At 37.6% G+C, this 23,812-nt stretch overlaps 1 protein-coding gene and 2 long non-coding RNA genes across 3 annotated transcripts in view; all 3 read left to right on the top strand.

Moving 5' to 3' along the window:
* LOC106084355 (protein slit) overlaps positions 1 to 11,405 on the top strand; it is a 197,782-nt gene extending 186,377 nt beyond the window's left edge. The window contains 8 exon segments of the mRNA XM_059370487.1: positions 915 to 1,283; positions 1,353 to 1,424; positions 1,496 to 1,639; positions 1,709 to 2,232; positions 2,285 to 3,282; positions 3,367 to 3,523; positions 3,703 to 3,845; positions 3,909 to 11,405. Coding sequence (XP_059226470.1) covers positions 915 to 1,283; positions 1,353 to 1,424; positions 1,496 to 1,639; positions 1,709 to 2,232; positions 2,285 to 3,282; positions 3,367 to 3,523; positions 3,703 to 3,845; positions 3,909 to 6,086 — 4,585 coding nt within the window. The 3' untranslated portion in view covers positions 6,087 to 11,405.
* A 4,442-nt stretch (positions 11,406 to 15,847) lies between these two features.
* On the top strand, positions 15,848 to 17,635 carry LOC131998138 (uncharacterized). The gene is made up of 3 exons (XR_009398602.1): positions 15,848 to 15,930; positions 17,300 to 17,544; positions 17,608 to 17,635. It is a non-coding gene; the product is annotated as an uncharacterized LOC131998138 (long non-coding RNA).
* A 3,064-nt stretch (positions 17,636 to 20,699) lies between these two features.
* Positions 20,700 to 22,487, top strand: LOC131998171 (uncharacterized). The gene is made up of 3 exons (XR_009398628.1): positions 20,700 to 20,782; positions 22,152 to 22,396; positions 22,460 to 22,487. It is a non-coding gene; the product is annotated as an uncharacterized LOC131998171 (long non-coding RNA).
* Positions 22,488 to 23,812: the final 1,325 nt, after the last annotated feature.

The following is a 23,812-nucleotide window of genomic DNA, read 5'->3' as shown; positions in this document are numbered from 1 at the left end:
GGTTGGGATAGAAAATGGGCCAAATCGGACCAGGTTTGGGTGAAGCTCCCACGTAAACCGATCTACCTATTTGACTTCTTCAGCCTTTATAGGGCACAATTTTAGTCGGATATGGCTGAAATTTTGCACAACGCCTTTTTCCTTTGTTTCTCTTTCGAGAGATAAATGATCGAAGATTTGTTTCCAATCGAATAAGTGTCTTCGGAATACCAAAACCGTAATCCTATTATCATTTTCTTCTTCCGAAGTATCCTGTCATCCAAATTTTGCCCAGTTGCTTTTCACCTTATGTCGGAATCATATCAATTCGTGTAACGAAGGTCCGAAGAGGAGTGTTCAATAGAGACACTCCATTCTTGCAACTTATGAAGAATGTTGGTAATGTTGGTACTATCCCACAAAGAGGCCGTAGCGCAGAGGTTAGCATGTTCGCATATTACGCTGAAAGCCAGGGATCGAATCCTGGCGAGAACATCCAAAAAATATTTACCGTTCGGACTCGTCTATAAAAAGGAGGCCCCTCATCATCGAACTTAACATTTGTGATATGTAGCCGGTAGCCAAGTTGGTAGCGTGCTCGGATTGCCAGTGCTGGGGTAAATGGTTTTATTCCCACTAGAGGCCTTGGTCTGTTGCTGCTGTGGTATCACAATGGTCTAAAAATTGTCTAAGTGAGTCTGTAAAGGACAGCCACTCTTACCTAAACAGTCGTTGCAGCTCCGACGTAGGAGTCGGTGTCGGAGAGTCGAAAGGTAGATAGAGTGATCTCCCTGTCTCAGCACTGTTGTAATTAAAATAGCAATCAATAGCCGATAGAAATCTATTTAACTTGTTTCATTATTTACTACCGTGGAACGCACGATCGCAACAATAGAAAAATACAAACAATAAAGCTCTATTATATTCTATTTCAGAAATCTGGCATCAAATCCCTTCAACTGCAACTGCCACTTGGCATGGTTCTCCGATTGGCTACGAAAAAGGCCTCTAAGCGGGGGAGCAGCTCGATGTGCTTCTCCGACAAAGGTTCGTGACATGCAAATAAAAGATTTAGCCCACAATGAATTTAAGTGCACTTCGGAGAATAACGATGGCTGTTTGGGAGACGACTACTGTCCTCCCATGTGCACATGTACGGGGACGGTTGTGCGATGTTCGCGTAATAATTTAACGGAAATTCCTCGCGGAATACCTAGCGAGACATCCGAACTTTACTTGGAGTCCAATGAAATATCGTCGGTACATCACGATCGCATTCGCCATCTGAAATCGCTCACGAGATTGTAAGTACAAATGTGAAAGTGTTATTGTAAAAGCTAGTGACTACTATCTATTTTCTTATTCGACCTCAGAGATTTGAGCAACAACAAGATAACAGTACTATCAGACTACACGTTTGCAAACTTAACCAAACTGTCCACTTTGTAAGTACACGCACACACTTTCATGTGCCATGGATAAATCTCGTCTAAAAATATTGTCCCATTCGTTTTAGAATAATATCGTACAATAATTTACAATGCCTGCAACGCCATGCTCTCTCCGGATTAAACAACTTGAGAGTGCTCTCTTTGCATGGAAATCAGATATCAATGATGCCAGATGGCTCATTCGAAGATTTAAAATCATTAACCCACATGTAAGTACTTGAGATCGAGTTATAAGTAGCAACTGAAAAGTATATGTTGACTCATTTGCCACCTTGCAGAGCTCTGGGAAGTAATCCACTGTACTGTGATTGCTCACTGAAATGGTTCTCCGATTGGATCAAAATGGACTACGTAGAACCGGGTATAGCGCGATGCTCCGAGCCGGAATATATGAAAGACAAGTTGGTTCTTTCTACCCCTTCGCATAATTTTATTTGCAAGGGTAAAGTAAGCAACGATATATTGGCCAAATGCGACACATGCTTCACATACCCATGTCAGAACAAGGCCAAGTGTGTGTCACTACCACAGCGTGACTATAAGTGTCTCTGTCAGCCGGGATACCATGGAAAGCACTGTGAATTTATGATTGATGCCTGTTATGGAAACCCGTGTCGGAACAACGCAACATGCACTGTTTTAGAAGAAGGTCGCTTTAGCTGTCAATGTGCTCCTGGGTACACTGGAGTTCGGTGCGAAACGAATATTGATGACTGTCTGGGCGAAGTCAGGTGCGAAAACAATGCTACCTGTATTGATGGTATAGAATCATATACTTGCGAATGCCAACCAGGTTTCACGGGTAGGTTGAATGAAATGAGTTAAAAACATTTTACTGACTCCGTCCTTTTTAGGTGAATTTTGTGATATAAAAATCAAATTCTGCAGTATAGAGTTCAATCCCTGCACAAACGGTGCAAAATGTCAGGATCATTTCACACATTACACTTGTGAATGCATGCCCGGTTTTCATGGAATCAACTGTACTGACAATATCGACGATTGTCAAAATCACATTTGCCAAAATGGAGGAACTTGTGTTGATGGCATCAATGATTATATATGCATGTGTCCGGACGATTTCACCGGAAAATACTGTGAGGGACACAATATGGTTTCAATGATGTATCCACAAACTTCTCCTTGCCAAAATCATGAGTGCAAGCATGGGGTTTGCTTCCAGCCGAATCCGTCCGGCTCCGATTATTTGTGCAAGTGTCATCCAGGATATACCGGGAAATGGTGCGAGTATTTAACCAGCATAAGTTTTGTTCATAACAACTCGTTTGTTGAAATGGAACCATTGCGCACTAAACCTGACGCCAACGTAACCATAGTCTTCAGTACTTCAGAGCAGAATGGTATACTTATGTACGATGGTCAAGATGCGCATTGGGCCGTGGAACTCTTTAATGGCAGGATTCGTGTTAGCTATGATGTTGGCAATTATCCCGTCTCTACAATGTACAGCTTCGAGATGGTGGCCGACAGCAAGTACCACACAGTTGAACTTCTGTCTATCAAAAAGAATTTTACCTTAAGAGTAGATAGAGGTTTGGCTAGATCCATTATTAACGATGGCTCCAATGAGTACTTGAAGCTCACGACTCCATTGTATTTGGGGGGATTGCCGTCGGAACCAGCGCAACAAGCATATAAAAACTGGCAACTTCGTAATCTCACCAGCTTTAAAGGATGCATGCGGGAAGTTTGGATCAACCACAAACTTGTGGACTTTGAAAATGCAGCAAGGCAACAAAAGATCACACCAGGTTGCGCTCTTTTGGAAGGGGAGGCTGCCGAAGATGATGAACAAGACTTCATGGATGAAACACCGCACATCAGCAAGGAGGTTTGTATCTACGCACACCAAGTTTATTATATGTATGGATGTACATATGTAATTTACGTTTTTTTTTTTTTTTCTTAACAATAGGTAGACCCTTGTGAAAACAACAAATGCCGACGAGGAAGTCGTTGCATACCCAACCAAAGTGCTCGAGAAGGGTACCAATGCAAATGTAAACACGGTCAAAAAGGACGCTACTGTGATCAAGGTGAGGGCACCACGACAGAGCCCCCAACAAACACTGGTATTAATCATTCATTATCTCGTGCATTACTAACATTTCCAATTTCATTCTGATGTTATCATTTATTTATCAATTGATTTCTTATTTATCAATCCTTTGATATATAACTCACTTTGGCTGTCACGTCTGTTGTACTCATTCGACAACTGTGTAAAATAATGTCTTGTTTTTATTTCCAGTAGCATCAACTTGTCGCAAGGAGCAAGTGCGCGAGTACTACACAGAAAACGACTGTAGATCAAGACAACCTCTGAAATATGCCAAATGCGTCGGCGGTTGTGGCAATCAATGTTGCGCGGCGAAAATAGTGCGAAGGCGCAAAGTACGCATAGCATACGGAAATTAGGACGAACAAAATCTAAAAAAGTTTGGTTTTTATTTTCAGGTCCGAATGATATGCAGCAACAACAGGAAATACATCAAAAACCTTGATATCGTACGAAAGTGTGGGTGCACAAAGAAGTGCTACTGACTGAAAGATGCGACTACCCAATTAAACAGCAACAGCTTAGAAAATACGAGTAAAATAGAACACACAAATATCACCATTTTTAGCAGTAAGAATAGTAGTAATAATAATAGGAGTATACATAACTATAGCAATAGTAATAACGTATTAGATGATAGTTTAAGGGTAACAGAAAAACTATTTAACGAATATGTTAAGCGAAGAAATGTGGAGACATCAAAGATAGAAAAGGGTGAGAGCAGTAAGACGAAAAACATTACGCAAGGTCAAGGAGATGATGATTTGACAGCCGACGATGACTATATGAGCGAATATGAGACTGAAGGTGTTACAGGCGACAATGACAGTGAACAGATGCAACTAAATCCAAGTACAGACTATTATGATGAGGATGGGCTGTATGATGACGGAGAAGAAGATGAAGATGAGATCGTGGATGATAGCGACGAGCCCGAATTGTTGCCTGAGGCTAAGGGTCTGGTCCAGTCATCCAGCACTACTGAATACGAGGAGGAGGAAGACATGGGTTACGACGAGGACGACGAACGTATTGCCATTGCCGTAGAACGGCCAAAAGAAGTACGTTCGCGTTCTCATAGTGATCGCGAGCAAGGTTTTATCAATGAAGAAGGAAGCGGAAGTTTTGGAAGATCATCCAAAAATGGATACAAAGATAACCAAAATGATAGATTTAGATTTGATTACATAAATAAGTATAGACGAAAACAACAAAAACTACCCGCCGACCACTCTAACAATGGCAACTCGGATGTTGACTTGCGAGAAAGCAGCGGCAATTTTGCTAACGATGATGAAGATAATGATGACGACAGCGATGACGATGACGATGGCGACGAAGACAGCGATGGGTTCTTTAATTCAAAGAGGAAGTCCAATAGCCGTTACTTCCGAAAAAATACCAACGACGCCATTAAAATAATCTCAACGCCATTGGGCAAAGTTGGTATTGTATATCAACAGACCCCAACAACAGGCGGAGAAAAGCCATTAGAGAACACGGAAAAAAAGTCAACTTCTTTCACTGATTTTGACGCCCTATCGCCAGACCCAGAGAGCAGTCATCGTTTGGCGTCTTCTCATCCGAAAATTACACCAGTCTTAACACCCGATGGTAAGGTTGCCCTGCTTTATCGTGGAGACTCCGAAAATTCAAAATATGAGCCAATACGAAATATCAGCACTCATAAATTTAGTAAAAATGGCGAATCTAGTTCAGAAAAGAAATTGAGTGCCAACACGGACGTCAGCAGCGGAGAATATGACGATTCCGAACAAACGTCGGACGTAGACGATGAAGAGGAGCTTCGTTTTGGCTCTAATCGAGACCAAATCAACAAAAATCCGTCTCTGGCCAAAACCACAACCAACGAGGAGCAGGCCGCTATACTACCGGCACCAGAAACTGCACCTACAACAGGATCCTTTATAATACGTCCGACAGACTCTGTGTTGCCTATGATAAACAGGCCATTATCTGAAGTACTCGGCATTAAGAAGAACCAATTTAAGCAGTTTCGCGTTAAGGACAGTTCTGCCACTACAACAGAACAATCATTGCGATCCATTAATGGACTCAATATGGAAAGTGCCGATTCAACTACTTTACATTTCTTGACCAAAGTCAATTTGGCTGACTATCCGACGCGTTCGCGTAACTTTGACTTTGACTTTAGCAGAGATAATACAATGCTTGACGAACGTACCCGCCACAGAGACCAACAGACCAAATCTACCCTCGATACAAACTTGCAAAACTCCAACTCCTTGGATGACAACAATCAAGCATCTCAAATAGCTAATGATGAGATTTTATCCAAAACCGAAGTTGTAAACTTGGCCATTATTCCACACTTCGACGAAGAACTTGAACGCTTGCAGAGACTACGCGAGTACGAAGAACGTCGCCATTATCGTCAGCGACATCGACAAAAGCAAAACGACGAGGATCTATCCGGCATACACTGCATCATGCAGGCCATGATGGGTATTGCGGCCATATCAACAGTATTCGGCATGCTGGGTACTTTCTTCAAACAACGCATACTTGACCAGTTGCGTCTCATGCACTGGTAGTACAACAAGGGTATTCGATTGTTTCTCATTTCACAATTGAATACCCCATTACACTTGTTCTTGTTGCCACTGTCGTTGTTATCCTTCTTTTAAGCTCCTTCTCTACCAAAATACATATATACATAATAATTACATAAACATTACATAAAAACTTATTTCTATATTAAGACACTTATCGAATGATTAACTACGCCAATTATCCACAAACAAATTTAATTATACATACATATATCATCATTCATTCCTCCATGCTTCTTAATAACAGATATGAATGTACATGCATAAAACCACATATACACGCTAATACTAGATAAGTACGCTCCTATACAGCAGACCTTGACTAGCAGTGCCACCAGACGTTTCCTCTTGCCGAGATCTTTTAATATATTAACGACGTTGGGCTTTATAATCCTCAGCTCCAGCAATTGTAGTCAACCCTGGTCTAGCCTACTCCATACTGTGTATTTTGATACACCCTTTTCTTTTCTGTTAGTAATTAGCAAAAGAGTTTCTTCACCACTCCTTAGGTTAGGTTAGTTTGAGGGTACGCACATTAATCCGTCCCGTGCCACTATGAACTTACACCTAAGCCAATAATCGGCTTGCTGCGCGCTCTAAATACTAAAAAAAAACTTCGAAAAATAAACTCTTAGCCAAAAATTCCATGCTACTTAAAATAAATTCCTAATTTCTCTCCATTCCACTCCCCAAAGAGCAGTTGTATGTTACCCGCGACAGCCGGACAATGACATAAGGAATGCTCCAATGTCTCATCATCTTTCCCACATGCAGTCACTTGCCGCACTTGTTCTTCTCATATCAACGAGTGCAGTCCGATTAAAGTTTAAGCTCAATGATAGAGGGCCTCGTTCTTTTATGCCGAATTCGAACAGCGTGTCGCCTAGCGGCTCCATTTGGTAGAGAAATTTTAACAATAAGGATTACGCCACGTTCGGTGGCGCTCGTAGTCCTATATTTCCCAATATGATACCGAAAGCTTCTTCCTCCTTTAGTAATAGCCTCGTTTTCTGACGATCTTGATATCCCCACGGTGCAACATGGGTTTACGTCGCCCACGCCCTTAACCCGGACTCCGTTACTGTAAAAGCATTCGGATTTACCAAGTTCGTTGATGGCAATCCTCCTCCACAGCCAAATCGTCTGCTCTTTCATACCCCTTTATTCCGCTATGACCCTCACCCAAACAATGTGGTGCCATTCTCAGAGAAGACGTAAACTCCTTCTTTACTTCAAGACTGTTCGTGACATTACTGTCCGTAAAGATGTTTACACTCGTAATCGTCAAGTTTACACCGTACCACCTAACGCTTTCCGTGACCGCCCGTATCTCCGCTGGCAGGGCGGAGATACCAACCACAAAAATAATTGATAGCAAAACATTTAATTAATCCAAAAGTTAAATTAACTAATATTTTTTTAATTAAAAAAAATATTTAATTTAATCGCTTTTTAGCCGAATTTGATTTTTCAATTGAAAATTTGTAGGTTTTCTCGCAATTCATAAAAAACTTATAGGTCAATCAATTTATTATCGATTATTTAAATGCTGTCATTACAAATTTTAATTGGTTTAAAATTTTCATCAAAATTTTTCCCCATTTTCAATGATTAATTTTTTTCATTGAATTGTAGGGTTGGAAGCCAAAGCCCACTATATCCATAGGAACAAAATGGTATTGATGTGATTGATATTTTGTTTACAAAAGGGATATGGGCTTACAGAAGGGATATAGACGACTCCCCCATTTTTGCATTGTAAACCTTTTAAAGTTCATTGTGGTGCTCAACTAACACTGTTTATTACGAACAAACAGTACTCTCTTTGAAATATGTTTCAGCATTTCCGAGATATTCGGCAAATTCAGCAAAAAAGATCATTCTTACAACTTGTAAATAAATTAAATTTTTATAAAAACAAAAACAAACATTAATGATACAAATCTATGGAAATGCAAAGCCACTTAGAATATTTTTTGTAATTTGTAAAACAATTGGATTTCTAATGTACATGCTATATATAAAATGGGTATTTCTTGTTCATAAATTCACACAAACTACATTTTTGAATGCGAAATTGGATAAATAAAATTAGGTATCCTATTTTCTATTTTATTTAATTAGTTATGACAGAACATTTGTCCCATTGGCCGAGCTTACCAAGCGTCTCGATCTTCTGCGCTCCTTCCCCAATCTCTGACACCAAGTTTCGAGATGTCTTTTACCATTTGATCTTTCCATCGGATTTTCGGTCGTCCCGGTTTGCGCGTACCACAGAGCTTGGCTTCAAAAAACTTCTTACTTTCTTTCTCCTTCTTTACGAAGAATCTAGGATCCATATAACACCACGGGTAGTATCAGTGCCCTGTATAGAAAACAGATTCGTTGCCACAACCAATATGAAGGTTCATAAACAGTTCGGTAACGACAGCCAATGTTGAAATTGAGGTTATTGCCCTATTTTTGTTATTGGTACCAAAAATAGTACTGTATGGAAAAATTAAAAGAGCAGGCTTTTGACATATTGTTATTTATATTTCTTTACTTGAAGAATCCCAATATGTAAAAAATTTCCAAGAAGATGATAACTTTTCTACAATAAACAGAGCAATATTGCTATCCGGTTAGCAAATTGCTAACCAACAGCAGAGCCATGCAGGCTTATCCAAAAGACGCAGTGAGCTCCTCGTAAATAAGATGTTCGCTTATTGAAGTACAGACTTCTAAAACTTTTACCTAGTATAATTGTTTAAGTCCATACTTTTGCACTATTAAAAACAACCATACTTTACACAGAGAAGAAATAACTTTAATGTTTTTCCGAATATAAATGATAATAACACATTCGATTAAAGTAACTGATTGGTTGAAGCACTAACTAAAACAATCAGACTGAAATCGTAGTTGAGGCTAATCTTTGTTTGTACTCCTTTAGGAATTTTCAAATATTCAGAAGTTGATACAACAACTAGAGTCAAAACAAAATTTATTTTTTATGCAAATGATTGGCACAACCAATAGATTGACTATGAACATCTTCATTCAATGGTTTCAATAGTATCGTAATCAATTTGACTACTGAACCAAGAAAATGACTGGTACTTACAATTAAAAATTATTTACCAATATCAAAAATTTATGTCTATAATCGAATTCCAACCAATGACTTCTCTGGATATAGGCGCCATCCTTTTTTTGATATATTGAAAGCAAAAGGTATAAATGTATACTAATACACCCAGTCGATAAACTGTCAAAAGATGAGATAAAATTTGAAAATTAGCCACAACTCAAGTACACTTTTTAAAAGTTCTAGCGGCAAAAGTAGACGCCACACTCAAAAGCAGAAGTCGAATTGAACGAAGCAGGTAGCAATAGCAAATCGAATATGTATGTATAGATAGATATTCTTTCAATGTACAGACAGACTTCCAATGTGAATAGCTCATTACAGATCGATACGAACTAGAGAATTTAGCAAATTTTGAGTATGAAATATTTCGAAAAGTAGAGCGCATCATTGCTGACGTCTTATCGATTGTGAAGAAAAAAATCCTTGCAGATGTAAATCTGCATTATGCAAACACCTGTACATCGTACTCTCTAAGAACATCCAAAGCCTAAATGTGTATCTGAGGATTACACATGTATATCATTGAATCGAATATTATTTTAGGAGTACATTAAAGCATTTTCTTTGTGACTAACATAACTCTTACATACAAACATATATTCACTCGTATACCCACTTACATACATACTATATTAACACATACATGCATACATATATGTAATTAACGAAATACTACATGCATTCGTACATATATATTTACGCTAATATTCGCATAAGAAGGTGATGTGCCAGCTACCCAGGCAGAAAACTCATACGAGCTCACCGACACGTAGCACAGCCCATAATGACAACGAAATCCAATGTAATTCATTTTCAAACCTAATTCCGAGATACATTTTCTACGCGCACTATTTTCACTTGTTTCCCTGCAAACTACAAAACAATCTCGCCTAATCGATAACAGTGACAAGTACAGATAACAGACATACAAATACAAAAACCAAAAAAAAAAAATCGGCCAAATCCTGGCAAAAAGTTCACAACGTTGTACGCAACATTGTACAAAATTTCCACCGCACAAAAGTATTGTCCCGTTTCCGAGTCATAATCGTGTAACACCAACGCTGTCCGCAGCACCCAAAAGTGTAAATTCATTCCATCCCATACAGACAAACATTTATTAAATAAAGACGATGACACTCCCAAGAAGACCCAAACAAACCCAAACATAGATGGAAGAAGACCGACAGACATTTAACTGCCAGGCCCCTCTTTATTCCCTCAGAGATTCGATGTAATCGGCATGGCCGCCGAAGCACGCCATGGCCGAAGCGAAAGTGAAAATATTTATTTGTATTTTTTAATGTATACAATCTATGATGTATTTATATTGTAAGATCTTTACTATTATAAAACGAATTTTTCAACAAATCGTTGCAAAAGAACCCTAGAATAATCAAAGAAACCAACAACAAAGCTCAATGGTGAACCTAAACAAGTTAAATCAATTAAACACGAACTAACATCTAAGCTGGGTAGTCGCATGTAAAAATAACAATTTTAACAATGAACGTAAATGCGTATTTATTAACTCTTATTATAAGTAACACTAATATATACACCTACGTAGTTCAATAAGTTAGACTAACAAAGAATTGAACATGGAAAACAAATGTTTGTTTTATTATTATTTTTTTGTTTTTTTTTTTATTTTTTTTTAATGAGCCTCATTCAATTACATACTACATACGCACTACGATAAAGGGAATAAAGTAGTGAGCGGAAATCAAGGAGATAACATGTCCATTATTTCAAATCATTCCGGGGTGTTTATCCTCGATGTGTACTTAGTTCACTATCTGCCGAACTATAGCAACGAAACCAGCGAAAAACAAAACCATTCGAGTGCGACATACTATGTGTTTGGTTTCCGTAAACGTTCGTTCCTCATTCTATCGGTTATGTACAAATAAAACTATAAAACAAATAAACTATGAAATCTTAGCCGGAAAGTAGAAATGATCAAAACAGCCGCTAACACATACCACATACCCTAATACATATTTGTGTTACTGTTCCATATAATTTGTCATTTTTGTCTATTGTATGTATCTATGCCTAAATCTATATTCTTATGTCTATCTATCGAATAACGAACGAAATAAGTAATCGAATGTGTCGAAATTAAACTTCGTCAAAAATTAACAATAAACATACATTCACATGGATATGCGTCGAATAAGCCCACTCGGACGATCAGATTTGCAAGCTCCGGCAATTACAGCTCCGGCGCAAGAGAGCGAATCTTATCGTCCCAGTTAGCTGTTCTTTACTTTTTTAAATGAAATTGTTCCGGAGGAGAAGTGGTTGTTTACGATCACAGGTTCTAGGTTCAATTCGAGAAATTTGTACATTCAATTAAACAATTTGCTGAAATCGGTCCTATAAGGGACTTTGTATTATTGATTAACAATTTTGCAGTTTGGATTTGTGATAAGCTCAAAAATCCAATTAAAGTGGCTATTAACTCTATGAACCAATGATGTGAAACTTGCCCTTTCTTTTAAGCAACTTGTTTACCGAATGAAAAACTGTTTATTTCATTGAGTGCGTATAAAACATGCTTAGAAATATGAATACATTAAAAAAGAGGTCGTCTCGAAAGAGCAACAAACAAAAATTTAATGATATTCACCCTAACAGGCAAAAAACTTGAAAAATTAAAATTCGGCAGAGTCCGGCCGCGATTCGAACATGGGCACACGGAGCAACAGCGAGAACCGTTGCCGTTGTCTAGCGTTCGAAGCCATCAATACAACTTTCAACAGATGCACAAAAATCATGTGTAGTATGGAAGAAGTGTAATTTGCCACAGAAAGAATGTCTGTCATTACCCAAAAATACATGCATTGGGAAAAAGTACAGCTAATAGACAGGGTTGTCGAGCGTGGTAATTGTATCATAGATGCGTTTTCGCTATTAATACGATTCAAATACAACATACCAACGCACAGCCCTTGAAGTCATCACACCTAATATGGTTGAAAAATCTTCTAACCAAAGACGAAACGCGTCCCACAGTGGTTGGTGTGTGTTGTTATCTTTGGCTTTCCTTTTCCATTGCATCTCCGATCATTGAGATCGTCTCGAAAGAGAAACAAACAAAAATTATAAAATTTAATGATCCTCGTCCTAAGAGCGATCATTTCCATTATAAACCTCTCTTCATTGTCGGGGACATGGCCTGTGACATATTTAAAGTGAATCATAATAAATACCAATCTAAACATTTTGCGTACAGTACCAAGACATCTAGATACAGTTCTCAGCACCGTTCTCCAAGTCAATATACCTCTGTATGGATAATAATAATAACATATATGTATATATGGTACATATGCCACGGAGGCCACCGTAGCGCAGAGGTTAGCATGTCCACCTAAGTAGCTGAAAGCCTGCGTTCGAATCCTGGCAGGAACATCAGAAAAATTGTCGACGTTGGTTATCCCCTCCTAATGCTGGCGACATTTGTGAGGTCCTTTGCCACGTAAAAATTTCTCCGCAAAGAGGTGTCACTTTGCGCCACGCCGTTCCGACTCGGCTATAAAAAGGAGGTGCCTTATCATTGAGCTTAAAATTGTATCGGACAGCACTCTTTGATTTGTGAGAATTTTGCCCCAGTTCCTTAATGGAATATTCATGGGTAAATTTGCATTTTACATATGCCACGTTTGCATTCTATTTTCACATCCTAATTTCTTCCGCTTTTCATTATTTCGGAGTAACGTTGTCCACAATAATGTTTTTTTTACTTTGCAATGAAAATTAAGTAAATTATATTTTATGGAGTGATAGAAAAAACTACACCCTATTTTTCTTGATGTTTTTGTCTACCCACGCCACTTTGTGCCTGCATATAATAGAAGCGAGATATATTTGACTCATTCTCACTTCTTTTCGCAATGGATATATATGAAAGAGACTACAATATAATCTTGTTCAATGCACAATTTATACTAATAACCCAGCAAAATCTTGGTAAGTACATGTCATTATTTTTGGCATGTAAAATAATGGATAACTCATTATCCATAGATTTACTAGCTGCTAAAATATAACGAGTTGTCAACAGGAATACCATCTGTGTTGCCGGTAGTACAAATGTCATTACATACAACATTCGATGAAGCTCAACAATAAGCACTTATTTGTAATAATAGTAAAAAATCATTATTATAACCTCGGTATTGATTAAAATGCCATTAAGAAACTGTGGGCAAAATTATCTATTGGGTTGCCCAAAAAGTAATTGCGGATTTTTATATGGTCAGCGTTGACAAATTTTTTCACAGCTTTTGACTCTGTAATTGCATTCTTTCTTCTGTCAGTTATCAGCTGCAACTTTTAGCTTGCGTTAGAAATAAAGTGTAAAAAAAGTATATTTGATTAAAGTTCATTCTAAGTTTTATTAAAAATGCATTTACTTTCTTTTAAAAAATCCGCATTTACTTTTTGGGCAACCCAATAATACCCATTAGTGCTGTCCGTTACAAGATTAAGCTCAATGATAAGGGACCTCCATTTTATTGGCGAGTCCGAATGACTTGCCGCAAAGTCACACCGCTTAGTAGCACTAGGAGGGAAATACTGTGTCGTTATGAATATGAAAATTATTTTTAATTATTTTCTACCTCCCCACAAATCCGTTGATTGCTCCGCATGCTGTGGGCGTAATTTAAAAGAAATAAAAAAATCATTTTGCTGGTCTGAGATTCACTCAGGACCTTTGTACACTCTGTGCCACAAAACTTCTAAAATCACTCCCATGTGTTTGAATATTATGTCTTTAAATAGAATATGTCAAACAAACACAAAAGCATGTCCATCTTTGATGAAATAGAATTAAAGTTTTCTTTTGTGCTGCTAGCTAATATCAGAGAGAGAGAGAATCAACTCTCGGCTGCGATGAAGGTAAAGTTTTAATTTCATTTATAATTTGAATTATTCATATAAAATTTATCTTCTTCAAAGAAACTGAGCATTGAGAACGTGGTGGAGGGGAAAGGCGCGAACATGTTTGAGTCTAAGTGGTTATTTTCAAGCAACGTTCAACTAGGATAATATGTCATTATTTTTTGACAACTTGTATGCTTAGGCATAAGTACTTATTTCTGAACTTTGGGTATGCTTGTTCGGAAGGACTTTCCTCCTAGGACATCGCCATTTAAAAGTAATTGGAAACGATGCCTAAAAATAAGTAGTTACTAGTTTTTGAATGAGCTTACCTTTCTGGTTATTTGGTAATGAGAGTTTTTGCTGCCTTGTTTACCAACCCCTTGCCGTGATACAAAAGAAAATCGAATTTCTGTGTCAAAAATTATAAATGCCATAAACACCTTGTTTGAAAAATTTGTATAATTTTATCGACGAAATTTGATGATGATGGCATCCGTTGTCGACCAATTCTTTAAAAAAAAATCGAAAAGATGTTTGAGATTTTTTGACCGTGGCAATTTACATGCTTACTTCAGCTCATGTCAGCTAAATAGTAATCTTTAAAATTTGTTCATCTAATAAATACATACAAACAAACCTAACTAATTGAGTAGATCGGACGTTTTGCTATTTAGCTTCACAAGAATATTCTGCAACTCGTAATAGGTAGTTTTCGGGAAAAAAGTGTAAACCGCTCCCACTAAAAAAAAATTATAAATAAATTTGACCGGTAAAATATGGGTTTGACTTATAAAAAAAAACATCTCATTCAAAGTGTAAATTGCTGTTATAATTTTTCACATACAATAGAAATTCGATTTTTTTTGTATAACGGCAAATTATAGCGCATCGAGCACATAAAGCCGAAACTGGAAAGGTTGAATGAAAATGCCGCGAAAGTAGACCTGGGGATAAACATTGAAGACGTTGACAACTTGTCCTATCTTGGCAGCAAAATAACAACGGACGGAGGATCAGAGACAGACATACGCGTACGTATCAACAAGGCTAGAAGCACCTTTCTAAAAATCAATAAAGTTTGGAGATGCAGTGACATTTCACATAATACAAAAGTCAGGATCTTCAACAGTAGTGTGAAATCTATTTTATAATATGGCTGTACAACTTGGAACTCGACACATGCGACTACCCGCAAAGTCCAAGTTTTCATAAATCGCTGCATTCGACAAATACTTCGAATTTTCTGGCCAAACCGTATTTCAAATGAAGAATTGCAAATAAGAACAAGCACTTCGACTGGGCGATGTAGGCTGGCTCATATCGTACGCCGACCTAGCGATTATATAGCAAGAAATGTCCTAGAGTAGAACCCGCAAGGACAACGAAGGAGGGGACGCCCGAAAAACACAATGGATCCGCTGTACGAAAGGAGAGTTGGAATCAGCCCATATATCGTGGAATCAAGCCAAGGCTTTGGCCAACGATATAGCTCGATGGAGAGAGCTATATATATATATATATATATATATATATATATATATATACATAAAAGCAAGTCATACGTTGAACATAATTTTAATTGTACGGAAAGAAGTAAGAACGAGTCAAATATATGTGTCACTTCTACCATATACAGACACAAAGTAGCGTGGCTAGACAACAATAATATCAAGAAAATAGATAGTCGCTTTTTATCTCTCCATAAAATATAATTTATTGAATTATAATTTTAAATTAAAAAAAAATTATTGTGAAAAACGTTGCGCTGAAATAGTGAAAAGCCGAAAAAATTAGGAGGTGAACAAATAGAATGGATAAATTCCTAACGCAACATATTGGAGGAAATTGTAGAATGCAAACGTAGTATATGTAACATATAAATATTATTAATATTATCTTATTTCAATAGTTTAGAGATTATAGTTTAGGTTTAAGTGGCAGTCTGCCATCGGACTCACTTAGACGTGTTGTCCATTGTGACACCACAGGAACAGAAGAAGAAAGATGCCTTCTAGTTCCTACCGTTGAACCATCCAAATCGCTTCAAATAGCCCAATAACTTGCGAATGTTCACATCCACTAAATCAGATGTGTAATCAAAGAAATGCGAACCTAAAGGGGAACTCCTTCTAACTGCTAGTGCGGAACCCACATGTCCCCCCAGCTTCAGCAAAAGTCGATGCTGGCAACCTTCAGTCTGTCAGCATGTTTTCCGATTAGACAGTCACCTGTCATGACGGCCACTATGACTGAGATGTCTGTTCTAGCCAATGACAGCAAATCAGTAGACGTCTTCAAGTCTAGATGAGGCCACATAGTTTGGAATGCTCACAGCCCCCTCTTTGTGACCATCTATCATTCGTTGGTCGTCGCGCCTGATCCTGAAAACTTAGCTTACATATCGCTAGAGGCATACCCACAGATTCCAGTGTCCCTGGAGTGTGTAAGGTAGTTCCTAGTCTCGCAAGCTCGCCTGCTTTAGAATTCCCTGGGATATCTCTGTGGCCCGGCACCCAGAACAAATGAATTTTGAACTGTTCAGTCATCTCGTTGAGAAATGTGCGACAGTCGAGGGCGGTTTTTGTGTTCAGAAATACATTCTCCAGGGATTTAATGGCTGTCTGAGAAGACATTTATGCAAATCTTCGATATGACATTATATCTTAGCCATTCCATCACTTCCTTAATTGAAAGGATCTCTGCTTGATATAAACAGCAGTGGTCGGGTAACTTTTTCGATATGACCAGTTCTAGATTCGACCTGGTCGTTTAGTTTGGAACCATCCGTATTGAAGTCTATGTAACTTCTGTTACCAGGTTGTAAAAAGCGGCTCAGGTAGGGTGTAATCCACACCGCCTGGAATATCGGATATTGTATCAAGGATAACACAGTGTCCGTAGCCGCCACATGACTCCCTTAACCTCCCGGCAGTGGTCGCTGCAATTTGAGTAGCCACAATGTCCAGAGACATAAGATGACGCATTAAATTCAGTGCATCAGATGGTGTCGTCCTCAGTGCGGCTGTGATGCACAAACAAGCCATCCTTTGGATCTGGTTAAGTATTGAGCAGTAGGTGTTGCATTATAGGTCTGACAGCTGCAGTGTGTACCCAATGCATGGCACGCGGTCTTTACCCCCAACTTTTTCCAATGGCTCTCTTGCAGGTGTATAGGGCAAGAGTTGCCTTTCTTGCCCTTTCCAAAATGTTGGATTTGAAGTTCAATTTCCTGTCCAGGTATTTTGCGCTTTCTGTAAATGGAAAATCCTCACCACCCAAGGAGATAGGTTCCACTGTATGCCTGCAATTCGCCAGGCCCTGATGATGTATCACCAGTAGATATTATATTGACTTGGAAAACGGCACTGATGATCAAGATTTCTTGGTATTGCCCACAAAATGCTAAGATAGGTAATTATTATGATTCATTTTAAATATGTATATAAACTAATTTGCTTATAATACTCTTTACAGATCTGTAAACGACAATTTATCTTTTTTTTTTTTTGAATAATATAAAAGTTATATGTATTTTTTTAAGCAATATATTTCATTTTTATACGCAATTTAATAACAGTTTTTTATTCATGTGAAAAACATAAATTATTTATTTTCATTAAAACAGTAAAAAAATTGCTTAAAAGAAAGGGCAACTTTCAAATAATTGGTGTATGGAGTTAATACCCACTTTAGTTGGATCAAAACTTACATAAATCCAAATTGCAAAATTGTTAATCAATAACACAAATTCCTTGTGAAATCGGTCGATTTCAGCCTAGTTTGAACCTAGTTTTTAATTTTTTTTTCTGTGCAAGAATAGCTACGACAGTGTTATCCATTAGGCGGTTCATGATCTACGTCTGATTCCAGTGGAGCGACAGATCTAGAGTCCGGAAGTGGGTACAGAATGGACTCGAAAGACCAAACAGCAAAATCTTGGTAAGTACATGTCATTATTTTTGGCATGTAAAATAATGGATAACTCATTATCCATAGATTTACTAGCTGCTAAAATATAACGAGTTGTCAACAGGAATACCATCTGTGTTGCCGGTAGTACAAATGTCATTACATACAACATTCGATGAAGCTCAACAATAAGCACTTATTTGTAATAATAGTAAAAAATCATTATTATAACCTCGGTATTGATTAAAATGCCATTAAGAAACTGTGGGCAAAATTATCTATTGGGTTGCCCAAAAAGTAATTGCGGATTTTTATATGGTCAGCGTTGACAAATTTTTTCACAGCTTTTGACTCTGTACTTGCATTCTTTCTTCTGTCAGTTATCAGCTGCAACTTTTAGCTTGCGTTAGAAATAAAGTGTAAAAAAAGTATATTTGATTAAAGTTCATTCTAAGTTTTATTAAAAATGCATTTACTTTCTTTTAAAAAATCCGCATTTACTTTTTGGGCAACCCAATAATACCCATTAGTGCTGTCCGTTACAAGATTAAGCTCAATGATAAGGGACCTCCATTTTATTGGCGAGTCCGAATGACTTGCCGCAAAGTCACACCGCTTAGTAGCACTAGGAGGGAAATACTGTGTCGTTATGAATATGAAAATTATTTTTAATTATTTTCTACCTCCCCACAAATCCGTTGATTGCTCCGCATGCTGTGGGCGTAATTTAAAAGAAATAAAAAAATCATTTTGCTGGTCTGAGATTCACTCAGGACCTTTGTACACTCTGTGCCACAAAACTTCTAAAATCACTCCCATGTGTTTGAATATTATGTCTTTAAATAGAATATGTCAAACAAACACAAAAGCATGTCCATCTTTGATGAAATAGAATTAAAGTTTTCTTTTGTGCTGCTAGCTAATATCAGAGAGAGAGAATCAACTCTCGGCTGCGATGAAGGTAAAGTTTTAATTTCATTTATAATTTGAATTATTCATATAAAATTTATCTTCTTCAAAGAAACTGAGCATTGAGAACGTGGTGGAGGGGAAAGGCGCGAACATGTTTGAGTCTAAGTGGTTATTTTCAAGCAACGTTCAACTAGGATAATATGTCATTATTTTTTGACAACTTGTATGCTTAGGCATAAGTACTTATTTCTGAACTTTGGGTATGCTTGTTCGGAAGGACTTTCCTCCTAGGACATCGCCATTTAAAAGTAATTGGAAACGATGCCTAAAAATAAGTAGTTACTAGTTTTTGAATGAGCTTACCTTTCTGGTTATTTGGTAATGAGAGTTTTTGCTGCCTTGTTTACCAACCCCTTGCCGTGATACAAAAGAAAATCGAATTTCTGTGTCAAAAATTATAAATGCCATAAACACCTTGTTTGAAAAATTTGTATAATTTTATCGACGAAATTTGATGATGATGGCATCCGTTGTCGACCAATTCTTTAAAAAAAATCGAAAAGATGTTTGAGATTTTTTGACCGTGGCAATTTACATGCTTACTTCAGCTCATGTCAGCTAAATAGTAATCTTTAAAATTTGTTCATCTAATAAATACATACAAACAAACCTAACTAATTGAGTAGATCGGACGTTTTGCTATTTAGCTTCACAAGAATATTCTGCAACTCGTAATAGGTAGTTTTCGGGAAAAAAGTGTAAACCGCTCCCACTAAAAAAAAATTATAAATAAATTTGACCGGTAAAATATGGGTTTGACTTATAAAAAAAAACATCTCATTCAAAGTGTAAATTGCTGTTATAATTTTTCACATACAATAGAAATTCGATTTTTTTTGTATAACGGCAAATTATAGCGCATCGAGCACATAAAGCCGAAACTGGAAAGGTTGAATGAAAATGCCGCGAAAGTAGACCTGGGGATAAACATTGAAGACGTTGACAACTTGTCCTATCTTGGCAGCAAAATAACAACGGACGGAGGATCAGAGACAGACATACGCGTACGTATCAACAAGGCTAGAAGCACCTTTCTAAAAATCAATAAAGTTTGGAGATGCAGTGACATTTCACATAATACAAAAGTCAGGATCTTCAACAGTAGTGTGAAATCTATTTTATAATATGGCTGTACAACTTGGAACTCGACACATGCGACTACCCGCAAAGTCCAAGTTTTCATAAATCGCTGCATTCGACAAATACTTCGAATTTTCTGGCCAAACCGTATTTCAAATGAAGAATTGCAAATAAGAACAAGCACTTCGACTGGGCGATGTAGGCTGGCTCATATCGTACGCCGACCTAGCGATTATATAGCAAGAAATGTCCTAGAGTAGAACCCGCAAGGACAACGAAGGAGGGGACGCCCGAAAAACACAATGGATCCGCTGTACGAAAGGAGAGTTGGAATCAGCCCATATATCGTGGAATCAAGCCAAGGCTTTGGCCAACGATATAGCTCGATGGAGAGAGCTATATATATATATATATATATATATATATATATATATACATAAAAGCAAGTCATACGTTGAACATAATTTTAATTGTACGGAAAGAAGTAAGAACGAGTCAAATATATGTGTCACTTCTACCATATACAGACACAAAGTAGCGTGGCTAGACAACAATAATATCAAGAAAATAGATAGTCGCTTTTTATCTCTCCATAAAATATAATTTATTGAATTATAATTTTAAATTAAAAAAAAATTATTGTGAAAAACGTTGCGCTGAAATAGTGAAAAGCCGAAAAAATTAGGAGGTGAACAAATAGAATGGATAAATTCCTAACGCAACATATTGGAGGAAATTGTAGAATGCAAACGTAGTATATGTAACATATAAATATTATTAATATTATCTTATTTCAATAGTTTAGAGATTATAGTTTAGGTTTAAGTGGCAGTCTGCCATCAGACTCACTTAGACGTGTTGTCCATTGTGACACCACAGGAACAGAAGAAGAAAGATGCCTTCTAGTTCCTACCGTTGAACCATCCAAATCGCTTCAAATAGCCCAATAACTTGCGAATGTTCACAGCCACTAAATCAGATGTGTAATCAAAGAAATGCGAACCTAAAGGGGAACTCCTTCTAACTGCTAGTGCGGAACCCACATGTCCCCCCAGCTTCAGCAAAAGTCGATGCTGGCAACCTTCAGTCTGTCAGCATGTTTTCCGATTAGACAGTCACCTGTCATGACGGCCACTATGACTGAGATGTCTGTTCTAGCCAATGACAGCAAATCAGTAGACGTCTTCAAGTCTAGATGAGGCCACATAGTTTGGAATGCTCACAGCCCCCTCTTTGTGACCATCTATCATTCGTTGGTCGTCGCGCCTGATCCTGAAAACTTAGCTTACATATCGCTAGAGGCATACCCACAGATTCCAGTGTCCCTGGAGTGTGTAAGGTAGTTCCTAGTCTCGCAAGCTCGCCTGCTTTAGAATTCCCTGGGATATCTCTGTGGCCCGGCACCCAGAACAAATGAATTTTGAACTGTTCAGTCATCTCGTTGAGAAATGTGCGACAGTCGAGGGCGGTTTTTGTGTTCAGAAATACATTCTCCAGGGATTTAATGGCTGTCTGAGAAGACATTTATGCAAATCTTCGATATGACATTATATCTTAGCCATTCCATCACTTCCTTAATTGAAAGGATCTCTGCTTGATATAAACAGCAGTGGTCGGGTAACTTTTTCGATATGACCAGTTCTAGATTCGACCTGGTCGTTTAGTTTGGAACCATCCGTATTGAAGTCTATGTAACTTCTGTTACCAGGTTGTAAAAAGCGGCTCAGGTAGGGTGTAATCCACACCGCCTGGAATATCGGATATTGTATCAAGGATAACACAGTGTCCGTAGCCGCCACATGACTCCCTTAACCTCCCGGCAGTGGTCGCTGCAATTTGAGTAGCCACAATGTCCAGAGACATAAGATGACGCATTAAATTCAGTGCATCAGATGGTGTCGTCCTCAGTGCGGCTGTGATGCACAAACAAGCCATCCTTTGGATCTGGTTAAGTATTGAGCAGTAGGTGTTGCATTATAGGTCTGACAGCTGCAGTGTGTACCCAATGCATGGCACGCGGTCTTTACCCCCAACTTTTTCCAATGGCTCTCTTGCAGGTGTATAGGGCAAGAGTTGCCTTTCTTGCCCTTTCCAAAATGTTGGATTTGAAGTTCAATTTCCTGTCCAGGTATTTTGCGCTTTCTGTAAATGGAAAATCCTCACCACCCAAGGAGATAGGTTCCACTGTATGCCTGCAATTCGCCAGGCCCTGATGATGTATCACCAGTAGATATTATATTGACTTGGAAAACGGCACTGATGATCAAGATTTCTTGGTATTGCCCACAAAATGCTAAGATAGGTAATTATTATGATTCATTTTAAATATGTATATAAACTAATTTGCTTATAATACTCTTTACAGATCTGTAAACGACAATTTATCTTTTTTTTTTTTTGAATAATATAAAAGTTATATGTATTTTTTTAAGCAATATATTTCATTTTTATACGCAATTTAATAACAGTTTTTTATTCATGTGAAAAACATAAATTATTTATTTTCATTAAAACAGTAAAAAAATTGCTTAAAAGAAAGGGCAACTTTCAAATAATTGGTGTATGGAGTTAATACCCACTTTAGTTGGATCAAAACTTACATAAATCCAAATTGCAAAATTGTTAATCAATAACACAAATTCCTTGTGAAATCGGTCGATTTCAGCCTAGTTTGAACCTAGTTTTTAATTTTTTTTTCTGTGCAAGAATAGCTACGACAGTGTTATCCATTAGGCGGTTCATGATCTACGTCTGATTCCAGTGGAGCGACAGATCTAGAGTCCGGAAGTGGGTACAGAATGGACTCGAAAGACCAAACAGCAAAATCTTGGTAAGTACATGTCATTATTTTTGGCATGTAAAATAATGGATAACTCATTATCCATAGATTTACTAGCTGCTAAAATATAACGAGTTGTCAACAGGAATACCATCTGTGTTGCCGGTAGTACAAATGTCATTACATACAACATTCGATGAAGCTCAACAATAAGCACTTATTTGTAATAATAGTAAAAAATCATTATTATAACCTCGGTATTGATTAAAATGCCATTAAGAAACTGTGGGCAAAATTATCTATTGGGTTGCCCAAAAAGTAATTGCGGATTTTTATATGGTCAGCGTTGACAAATTTTTTCACAGCTTTTGACTCTGTACTTGCATTCTTTCTTCTGTCAGTTATCAGCTGCAACTTTTAGCTTGCGTTAGAAATAAAGTGTAAAAAAAGTATATTTGATTAAAGTTCATTCTAAGTTTTATTAAAAATGCATTTACTTTCTTTTAAAAAATCCGCATTTACTTTTTGGGCAACCCAATAATACCCATTAGTGCTGTCCGTTACAAGATTAAGCTCAATGATAAGGGACCTCCATTTTATTGGCGAGTCCGAATGACTTGCCGCAAAGTCACACCGCTTAGTAGCACTAGGAGGGAAATACTGTGTCGTTATGAATATGAAAATTATTTTTAATTATTTTCTACCTCCCCACAAATCCGTTGATTGCTCCGCATGCTGTGGGCGTAATTTAAAAGAAATAAAAAAATCATTTTGCTGGTCTGAGATTCACTCAGGACCTTTGTACACTCTGTGCCACAAAACTTCTAAAATCACTCCCATGTGTTTGAATATTATGTCTTTAAATAGAATATGTCAAACAAACACAAAAGCATGTCCATCTTTGATGAAATAGAATTAAAGTTTTCTTTTGTGCTGCTA

This window comes from Stomoxys calcitrans, chromosome 5 (genome assembly GCF_963082655.1).
Source record: "Stomoxys calcitrans chromosome 5, idStoCalc2.1, whole genome shotgun sequence".
In the NCBI taxonomy this organism is placed as follows: domain Eukaryota; kingdom Metazoa; phylum Arthropoda; class Insecta; order Diptera; family Muscidae; genus Stomoxys; species Stomoxys calcitrans.
This window is presented reverse-complemented; position numbering and strand designations above follow the sequence as displayed.